Genomic DNA, 11,514 nt, shown 5'->3' with positions numbered 1-11,514 from the left:
ACTAATCTGTATGTGTCTGTATGTTGCGCCCTTTTTCTGTCCTGTCAACAAAAAAAATTCCAGAAACAAAAAAAATGTACTTTGATACTTAATCATCATTTTTAAAGCTACAATTAGTCTAGCTCATACATATTTGATGTTGCAAAACACATTTCCACAAAAACAAATAGCATGTAAATTTTAGTTTTCTGACTGCATCATGAAGATTTTTCGGTTGCGCCATTATGAAGTCTCGTCGAAAGGTCGTGGCTTCTTCATAAAGACGAAAGACATGTCTGGACTTATTTCGTACTTTCCAGTCTCTTGTTCGTAGTTTTTCTGACTTCCTGGATCTATATGAGTTGTTTTCTATGTTTTCTAACTGACTGAATGGCTTACCGATAGATCGCCACCGGTGGGATTCCACTGATTCATGCCAGGAAAACGTTTCTGACGACTATTTATATTGTACAAACTGCGGACCAGGCTATATTAAGAGAAAATCCCAAAAGAGTGCTTTTTTCGAGCTCCAACCCTAACCCTAACCCTAACCCTAACTGATAATAACCCAATTCCTAGCCAATCTGATACGTAACCACACCCATACCCAACCCTACCAGGTCGCCTGCAGGTCTTGACACTATTTCCGCATATGCCGGATCCGAAAAATAGATATATGTCTTTCGCGTTTATGAAGAAGCCTTCACCTCGTCAAAATCGGGAAGAAATTCGGAAAAATGTGGGACACGAAGAACGAGAAGGTGCAGAGGATTGAGTTGGCAGGAGGCTTCGATTTGAAGCCCATTTTCGCAACTAAACTATAGTAGACGCTTTCGATTAGCGCTCGTCAGCACCTTGAACTGACTACCCAATTCCCCTCACATGGCATGGGTTGACCCGGGCGAAGGTTCATTCACTTGCCAAGTGAACCGCTGCGAGTGGGAATTGAACCTCAGTCACTTTGCAGCAACTTCCAACCATTCTTCGCCACGGCACGACGTCAGAACTGGGGTACAACAGAACACTTACTATACTAAAGATTATTAATCATGTGTTTTCAGTAAACATAATCTTTTTGTGAGTTAAACCATAGTGTTTGTTTTACCCTCGAAATTATTAAATCTTATATTATTGGTTGAAAAAGATGTCAAATGACTTTCCGTGGCAAAGAATGTGCCGACCAATCGAAATTCTATAATACATGATCAAAAACTGAGCAAATCGAATTTTTATCTCTTGTTATTAACAATAGAGAAACTCAATGGCTTCAAAGACAAAGATTTTTTATGTAAGGGCGGCCCCCAACGTTTTGTATTAATGGGCTATTTCGGATGCATAAATGCGTGAAATTCAAATTTGTTCTGGAAAAGCCCATTGAGGTCCCGCTTGGGGGCCTCAATCGTCAAACATATTCATGAAAAAGATAAAATTCAGGTTTTCAGGTGGTTGATATTGTCGCATTTTTCGAAGTATATACATTTTTTGACCCTATCAAATATTTTCAGCTAGTCCATTCTGTGCGAGGGAACCTGGGATCGATTTTTTGCACAAGAGTGGATATGGACACAGGTCTAATCACGAGACGGCAAAAAGGCATTCCCTTTCAGTTTAAGCTTAAAAACTTTAAAATTTACATTTTTTTATCAGGCTTAAAAAATAAAACACAAATATACAAGTATGAAATCTATTTATTTTTCCACTTAAAAAATTTGCATCTTGCCTCTTTGTTCGTCGCATGGCCAGAAGGACGTTTACAGCAATAAAATTGCCGACCAATATTCGGCCCCTCTTTCTTAACAGTCTGTAAAATACACGGTTCGTTGTGTCCACTACATTTTGGTACAGGTTCTGGTCCTTTAAATATACCCTTCCATTTCGTTGTTTTTGATTTATCATTTGATAAGCTTTGAAGACGTTTTAATTTGGTAATGTTATCAAAGTTTTTGTCAATCGTCTCAAAAGATTTAACATCAGCGTTGCTCTTAGAGATCAGACCAGTTGTATTTTCCAAACATTTACCCTTTCCCGAAGAATCAAAATAAGCAAGTAAATTATCTTTCTTCGTTTTTGAAACCTTTTTATCGTTTAATCTACAAAGCTTCAAACGCTTATTACTTGAGTTATCGAAATTCTGACAAATGTCACCCGATAATCTTTTACCGTTACTTGCAGTCACGGAATTCGCAAAGTACGTCTTTATGTTCTGCTGTTTACCTGATAGCTCTGGCATAAAAATAACACATGTGGATGGAATGATTGAAGAAGTTGAAAACGAGCATTTTAAGCTACATTCAACTGGGCAATGATCCGAACCATAAATATCTGGGCGAATATCACACCATTCTATAGCATCACTCTCGTAAAAATCTCTTGTTGTTAAAACGTAATCGATTCTCGTTCCGTAGTTTGTTTCTCGTGCTCGTTCTTTTGTATTCCAGCACGTAAAAGCTTCCCTTCGCGTAGGATGCATAGCTCGAAAAACATCTACAAGGAAAGGTGTCTTTAGAGAATCTTCTACAAAATGAAAATCATCACAAAATTGCTGCTTCCCATCATCACAGTCACTATTATCATATTGAGAATGTGGCGTGTCTTCATTGCTGGGTGGTGAAAAAGACTCACAAAAATCAATTGATACAGTTTTAGCAAGTGAGCTTGATTTGAGACCGTTCATAGATTGTAATTTATTAGACGACTGTTCCTCGTCATTACTGTTCTTTGTATCATTGTACTTAGAGTTGGATAACTCTTTCTTCTTAATCTGCGTTTTTAATTCAAGAACATCATCATGATCTCCAAATTGACGACCTCCATCATCATCGGTAATATCACTGTTTCTTATGCGAAGACTTTTTATTGCTCTGAACTCCGAAGATTCCATTAACTTAGAATTTTTAGCTTCAGAAATATCAATATTATTTATCGCATGGGTACACGGAAAATCCGTTTTTGAGTCAGCATCATTTAAGTCGTTTTCAACAGTCGCTGATACCTCTTGGGTCTTGACAAAGATTCGATTGTTTGACGATGAAGAAGTTTTCCGACCTTCTGATAGATCGTGGTAAGACTCATCCTTAGAATTGAATTCTGACAATGATTCATGTTGATGCGTTTTGAGTATGCGAGTGTTGCGAATGATAATACTGTTGAACCATTTTCGGCTGCGACTCGCTTCGAAATCCTGAAAAAAGAATTTACCATAAAATTTGAATGTTTAAGAGAAATGCTTAATATAAATAATCCTTAAGCCCTTTAAATTTTTAGATTTTTGCAGCCGGTCGAGAAATACAGAAGAGAACACCAGCGTGGTACATTCTACCAAACTGGGGCTAATAGGGTTAAAGGAAGAAATTTAAAATAAAATATTCTACCCATATTTTACATTCTTTGAGTCGCTCTGTAAAATAAAGAGATCTTTTGGCAATCGGTAGAGGATAGATTGTATATTAATATTCATAAGTTTCAGTCGAGCAGGTAAGATAGATAGTCTAGAGGTCATTCCTAAAATTCGAAATAGATTAGCGGGAGTAACAATGTATAAAGCTTGTTAGGCAGTTTGAGTACAGTCTTTTGAGAGAAGACGAGTTTCAAAAAAAAGACGTTGCAGTGAGATGAGGAGATAATTCATCTCGCGTGTGAACTTTTTCTGTTTACATCGATGAAATAAAAAGGTATTTTTCAAAACTAACGTCGTGAATAAGGATACGTAAAAATCCCTTTGGAGATTTTGTAAGTAATATAGACCGTTAAGCCCTTTTCTGAACAACAGAATTGCCAAGTTAAACTAAAATAGTCATTGTAGTAATTTTTTTCTGTTAGTTTACTAAGTTGTACGCATTGATGGGGAATCCATTGTTATAGAAACCAAAAACAAATCTATCTTCCTAACCGAAATAATCAGATAAACAGACAAGTCGCAAATTTTGATGAATTGAAAGAATCTTTCGTTTTAGAATGTCAAATACACATACAATGGAATATTCGTGAATGAGAATAGTTTGAGAACATGTGGACTCATTACAGGTAGATGATGAGTAAAAGTGAATATACGAAATTCATCAAACCTCTTACATACATCGATACTATAGTATAGCAATAATTCTGGTGCCAGACAATTTTGAAGAATTGCTGCAGACTTCATAAGAATTCAAATAAATTTAGTTGTTGTGACTTCGCTTCAACTTCCTGAAAAATTCATAATATCTTCGCATGTCGGAAACGAGATTGGGAGTATGGTTTGGTACGGAAGCCCATGTGCCATTTAGATTCTCCTTCAATCTCGTCAATGATTCCATTGACACCGGTGATTCCAACAATCTCCACCATCACATCCTTAAGGTTCATTATTTCCAGCATTTCATTCACAAAAACTATCTTCACCAGCATTGTATTCACCAGAACTATCAAATCCATCTTCAGAATCCACCAGAATCAATAAAATTTCCATTTCACAACCATCAGGGCAACCATTTTAGTTTCGCCGTTAAAATTTTAAAGGAAAACCTAAATGACACTAATGGGCTTCCGTAGTTTGGATCTTATATTGCACTTCGAGTAGATGTTTATGGAAGCAAAATTAAAATTACCGGCCATCAACATATTATTTCAAAAATGTAACAAAAATAATTGAATGTTCATGTCTTTTCACTTCAGCAGGGCCGTCGGCAAAATTGTTCGAAGAAATCTCGTGCAAAATTATGAGAAAAGAAAACAAGAACATTAAAATCATCGAGGTGAAAATCATGTTCTTACAAAAAAAAAAGCAATACAATAATTAGGAACGCAAACAAACGGTCATCTTTGTTAACAGTGAATTAATTACAGTAGCGAGGTTAAGCAAGAAGCTATCTATTAGTACTAGTAATCGTATATATAACATACGATTCCGAAGTAATCGTCAGTAAATAATCATTAGGACAAAAGTGTCCCCCCACCGAAGAGTGCAAAAAGTAGTAATAGTGCAATTAACGATTAATCGCACTCCTCTAAACCAATCAGATTCGAGTAATTTTGCACGGCTGACGATTACGTACGGAATCTATTACGTGAGTTTTTCGCAGGCTAGAGCCCAAATCTCAAGACTAACTCTGTCCCGTGAAATTTGACCTGTACGTCATAGTTTGGGGAGTGGATCCATTGCGCGAAATTCTCCAATCTCTTATAATAGAAATCGATTAGGATATAAGCGCGATCTAAGGGATATTTCCCTTACGTACGGAGAATGGGCTGAATCATCTAGGATCGAAAATCACCCGAAAAAAATGTAAACAAAAAAAACTTTGGTAAATATGTTTTTTGAAATTCTGACAAATTTGAGCTGAGAGAACTAAAACAAGAAATTTTTGGAAGCTATTATGAATAAAAACAAATAAGTGAAAGGATTTATTGCAGAAAAGAAGGGCAAGATGTAAGGTAATAAAATAATCTAACCCAACTAGAGGTTTCTTCTCTTTTAATCTTGCTCTCAAAATGAAAGTCCAAAGACATCCAAAGTAACCATTACAATAACAGTATGTACCAAATTTCTTTTTCATGTTTTTTAGTGTTTCTGTGGTGCCACCATCAAGTGTCGAGCCAAAGTTATAATGTTAAACCAAAGAAGCTAGCCAACAAACACAAAGACTGTTCTGCCAAGCTAAAAGGAATTTACCCCTCCACCCAAAAAGCACAACAGAAGAAATCTTTATCTATTTTTCCAATTTTAACTGCTATAAACTAAACGTCTAGATCCAATTTTTGCTCTTCATCGTCAACTATATTTGTATGTAACAATCATCCTGCTAAAGACCTGCTGTCACAACAATCACACAACCGCTGAACTTCAAACCATTCTCCAAAGTTATATATATAACGCTCTATCTTCTGGACAACCGCTACTGCTTTAAGTTCTCAATCATTTGATAAAAAATTTTAACTGGCTGGTCAAACCTTCAACTTCTTCGACATTATAACGTTCAAAAAAGTTTGGTTTGATTCTAAAGAGACATCTCCCTTCCTAAAAAGGTGATATCGGTACCTTGAAATGCAAAGAAGCAGAAGAAGGAACACCTGCCAAATATGAAACAGAAGACTGGAATTACACACTTTTTTATAAGAGTGTTTTTTTTGGTGATGGTGAAGCATTTATTAGAAATTCAGCTAAACAAGGATGTTCTTACAGATTATTTTTTGTTTATAAATAAAGCAGTAATTTTTGATTGGTGGTACCTATGTAAGCTAGGAATGATATTATGAAATTATCTATATATTAATAGTGGTAGTCTGTATGTCGTTTTGTCTTTCTTTCTTTCTGTCTGTGCTACTTTCGTTTTCGCACGCAATGTTTTTGTTCTTCCAAAAGATGACTTTTATTTTGTTCTTGCTCCACAAATTTGTTTAACGATATTCGCGCCGTTTTATAAAGACTTTGTTTTGATTGATAGATTAGACTTTTTCTTTCCTTTTTTTTTCTTTCTTTTCTTTTGTTTTATGCAAACCCTGTTTTATGTTTTCGAATGTAATTAACGACCTTATTTGATTTGAGACATTCGAATTCTTTTCAAAACAAAAGAAATCTTTTAAATTGAATCTATTAAAGAAAAGAACAAATTTAAAATAAAACACAAGAATCACATAACACCATAACAAGTTTGTTAGAACAACAGCAACATTAAAAATACAATCAAAAGGCGGTAAAAACTAGAATTCTTTCTTCGTAAAAAGGGACCTTTAAACATGTATGTCGATAATTATTTTGCTGTAAATCTAAGTCATTGTTGAATTTGAAAAATTATTGAAATTATGACGAAGTTTTTTTATAAAAAGCAACATAAAATTGGGCTATCACGCTTTTTTGTCCGCGTGTCCTAGCTGCCTTCCGGGGGGACTATGGTTGCGAGCTGACTTTCGGCCCTGCCCCTAGGACCCTTAGCAGAATAAAGAGGAGAAGAAACAAGGGAAATTGTGTGAATTTTAATTCACTTTTTGGAACTAATTTGACCAAATTTCTATCTTTCTGGGGGCAAAAAGTTGAAATTTTCCTATTTTTCCAATTCTTAGTGGGACTGAAGTTTGATTTTCCGATTTTTCAAACTGATGTTTCAAAAAAGGCACCCTTAAGGCCGGCACATACCCATACCCTTCTCTTGCGTAAGTACCCCCTCCCCTGGGCTGCGTTTTTTCGACGAATCGCGTGTCGTGTCTATTATTTCACTCTGCTTATCTTGACATCAACGTTTTCCTAAACATCAAGAACTACGCAAGCGAAGCGAGAAAAAAATCTAATTGCAGAGTCGTCTCGGACGTCGCTGGTCGCCGGTATTGTGTAATTTGGGAATGACGCCCTTTTTGTTTTCTGATCATTTTTGCCACAAAAATCTTTTTCAAAATATGGTTAAAAGATATGTCTGTCACCCGGGAGGGATAGAGTCAAACTTTGAAGAGATTCTTCCCTTTAATTTTGATTTTATCGTGTTTAAGCCACCTTCCCAACATCTCAAAGGACTTTAAATGCGTTCAGCGACGGCGTGCGACGCCGGGTACCGGCTAGTATATTTTTATTGATAGTGAAGATATGTAATATCTGCCATTGTATAAAAAAAGAAAAGTATTGATATATAAATAACTCAAACCGATAAAAACGAAAAAAGTGAAACATATTTTTGTTAATTATGTATATTCTTTTGGTATTCCTTATTTATAAATCATTCCGAAACAGAGGTAAATTTAGCAAAACGTCAAAGAGTTAATTTAAATAGTGGTATGTGAAAGAAAAACCTAATCAAAATGAAGATGATAGAAGAAAAGTAATATTGGAGAAATAATGAATTGCAAAAATTTCTAACAAACACACTTCCGTACAATCATTAATACAAGCTCATCAAAATGCATACAAACTGGGGACAAACACAAAACAAATACACATGCATACACAACACAAACCTGAAGTCCCAGACTTGTGTCTGGCATAGTGACTTTCCACGTGTTTAAGGGCCCACACTCAGTCGCCTTCCGAAAACATAGCAGAAAAAGGAACCGACCAGCAGCTTCTAAACAAACAAATAACAGACATCACAACCAAATACAGTTCAAATAAGTGATACTTTTATGGACCTACCTGGTTATGCATTTAACACATATATAATTGATATCTACGTGAGCATGAACGTTAAACAATCATTCAGAACACAAATAGTGACGATTTATTAAAATTAGTCGTTTGTTTCTTATAAAAAAACGTTTAGAAACCAAAACTTCATGCTCTTGAAATATTCTTTCATATTCAAGACTTCGTGAGCATAAAAAGACATCTATCTCATCAAAAAATTGAGTAATTTGGCTAAGAACATTGATGTAGGCTTATTAATAGTGATTCTTATAGATAAAGATGCGTTTTTGGAGCTGAAAAGTTTTTTTACAAAAATCTACTTGACCCATCTTTTACCTACTTTCATGCAAAAAATTAGAAAAAAACAACGATCCAATATTTCACAAAGTCCAAAAAACCCTTTTTTTAGCCGTTTTTTGGCCCAAATTTGCCCAACAACATTTCTTTTCGAAAATCAGGCTCAGCCACATTCGAGGGTTTATAGTTATGCATCTTTGTGCAAAAAAAAGAGTCAATCTCGAGAAAAGCTAATACCTATGTAATTGATAATGTGCTTATAAAAAAAATATTGAACTTGGCCAGTTTTTCTTTAAAAACACGCCAAGCAACCAAAATTTCATGTGTAAACACACATATTCTTCAAAAGTAAGCCCTCATGAGCAAAAAAAACATCTCATAAAGAAATTGAGTAATTTGACTAAGAACATTGATGTATTATTATTAGTACTATTATTAATAGTGATTCTTACAGATAAACATGCGTTTTTTAAGCCAAATAAATTTTTTTGCAAAAATCTGCTTGAGCCATCTTTACCTATGATGGTACCCTACTTTCATGCAAAAAATCAGAAAAAATTAATGATCCAATTTTTCACGCGGTACGCGATCGAAAGCCTTGACCAGTTTGTGGCCCCCAAAACGGAGAAGGCCCCCAAAACGGAGGTTTTCATTAAAATGAAGATTCTGACTTGTAGATTTATCAGAATTAAACGATTTTTTTTATTTTGAAAGAATGATGGTTATAATTAAAAATTAGCATGAAAATACAAAAACATGAAAAAAAACGACCAAATTTCAACAAAAAACGGTATCGCCTAGCAGAATTTCAACAAGAGATGAAATCGAAAATGTTGCAAATCGATGTACAGAACAAAATTGCATAAAAGATGACGACAAAATGAGATTAGAATGTCATAAATGTCAACGAACACTGCATTATGCATGCACAGGACTACCATCTTACCAAATACAAATGTTCCTGAATAAAGGCTATCGAAAATACCAATGCATAAATTGCTGTTCCATCGATCAAGAGCTACATCGAAAAATCTTGGACCAGTCAGAGAAAATTAAAAGCTGCACACATAGCCGTAAAGAAATTGAAGCGTGCGAAAATATTATCAAGGTGAAAAACGAGAATGAAAGGAAGTTGAATGTTGCGGTTAAAGAATTACAAGCTAGATGTCAGGGATACGTTAAAGAAAGGAACCATGTTGCCGATACAATTCAAGCTCAATTTTTAGCGCTGGAAACTAAACTTACCACTAAAATCGAAGCTACAATGAATGCGAAACCTATAGATAACAAAACGAAAACAAATTCAAAGAAAAGTTTTGCCGAAATCACGAAAACCAATGACGAATTAAATATATCCAGCATGAAACAAATACTACGCAGCGAAAAGGTCGAAGAACAAATGGAAGAACAGAGAAAGCAATCAAGGGAAGCTAACATCATCATCCATGGAGTGGAAGAGAATGGCAATAGAGATGAAAATGATTTCGTAAACGAACTCCTAAACGACGTTAAAATAAACACAGAGCCAACTTACGTCTCCCGTATTGGTAAAGAATCAAATCGTACACGACCAATCAAAGTTGTATTTAATGGCGGGCATGTAAAATACAATTTTATGAGAAACTTAAGGGAATTGAAGCAGTACGACAAGTACGCCAACATGAGCATCACAGACGATTTAACAATAATGGAAAGAGACCAAGTAAAAGAATGGAGAAGTAAAGCAAACGAGAGAAATCGAGCAATGCCGCAGAGCGATTACAAATGGAGAGTGCGAGGAGGTCCTCAAGGAGGATTATATTTAAAAAAGATATTTTGTAAAACAAGATCGGTTTAGTAACCTTTGTAATAAACCAAACCAATGTATGAGCGATTTATAGAGGCCCATGTGCATGCACGGTGGCCTGGAAATCTGTAAAACATTATTATTATTATTATAGCATGTTTTTGCTGGTTTGAGACAGATTCAAAATAACATATTTGCGTCTAAAGGAAATATTTTAACACCAAAATTAGATAAAAATTTCATATAACTTACTTTAGCTCCTTGGATATTGAAAATAAGTTATGAAAACGGGGTATAGGAAACTTTTCTACACCTAATGCCGTCCAGAAAATGCAAATACATCTGTGACTTTAGAGGCTGGGTAAAAGATATAGCATCTTGAAGGTCAACCAGTATTTTGGAGCCCTAGAATCAGCATCGACAAAACGGAAAATTCTAAATATGAGTTTTGCAAAATATAGGAGAAAAATATCTTTAAAGTTTAATATTTTCAGTTTCAGTTAAGCTTTTTTTCTAAAATTTTCACAGCTTATTCCATACATGAATGGAACTATTTTCAAAAGAGATTTATTTTCAAAAACTTGATTAAGACGTTGTTAAATCAAAATTGTTATTTTGAAAATTTCTAAATTTTCAGTTTGGACTTTGCAATATCGAAAATCTTGAAATATTTCATAAAAATCATAAATTTTACATCCATCGGGTCGCAAATTTAAGGGAAAACACGAATATTTTCATAGTTTTTCCCCCTATTACCACTGGGCTTAATAATTTGATTTTAACTACACCTCCGTTTTGGGGGCCCCAAACCTGCATTTTGACAGCCAGGGGTATACTGTAAAAAATTTATCAAATAAATTTATGCCCAAAACCCTCTAAATCATATTTCAAAACTATGGTCAAAATTTTGTATTCATATCTTAAAGATATCTCGAGAAATCGCTAAAAGTTCAAACCTCCGTTTTGGGGGCCATTAGAAAAAAGCTACCTATCTTTAAACGATTGAAAAATATTGTTGAAATTGAAAATTTTGAAAAAGAACTTTCAGGAAATAAAGTAGAGATGTTAAAGGTTCTTATGCAGCAAAAATTTTTGTAAAATCTCTTTTCCTCTAGATTTGAGAGAAATTTCAAATTTGATCGACGTTTTGGGGGCCACATACTGTAAAGAAAAAATACCCAGGATTCTTTTCCGTGTTCTCGTCGTTTGCGAAGGGCTGTTTTGACTGTAAAAATGGCATCAATGCAGCCTCGATCAGGTCTAAACCCACATTGCGGTTCGTGGTCAAGATTTTCTTCGATTGGTATATATTAATATATTAATATTTTTATATAAACGTAAAACATAACACATTTTTTTCTTTAAC

General features: G+C 34.8%; 1 protein-coding gene across 1 annotated transcript in view; it reads right to left on the bottom strand.

Moving 5' to 3' along the window:
- Nucleotides 1–1,655: 1,655 nt before the first annotated feature.
- LOC136820694 (DNA-(apurinic or apyrimidinic site) endonuclease 2-like) overlaps nucleotides 1,656–11,514 on the bottom strand; it is a 54,628-nt gene continuing 44,769 nt past the window's right edge. The window contains exon 7 of the mRNA XM_067076892.1: nucleotides 1,656–3,160. Within this exon, the coding sequence (XP_066932993.1) occupies nucleotides 1,664–3,160 (1,497 nt within the window). The 3' untranslated portion in view covers nucleotides 1,656–1,663. The remainder of the gene's footprint in view (nucleotides 3,161–11,514) is intronic.

This window comes from Clytia hemisphaerica, unplaced genomic scaffold (assembly GCF_902728285.1).
Source record: "Clytia hemisphaerica strain Z4C2 unplaced genomic scaffold, Clytia hemisphaerica genome assembly, whole genome shotgun sequence".
NCBI classification, from domain to species: Eukaryota; Metazoa; Cnidaria; class Hydrozoa; order Leptothecata; family Clytiidae; genus Clytia; species Clytia hemisphaerica.
The sequence above is the reverse complement of the archived record's forward strand: the minus strand, read 5'-3'. Positions and strand labels throughout refer to the sequence as shown.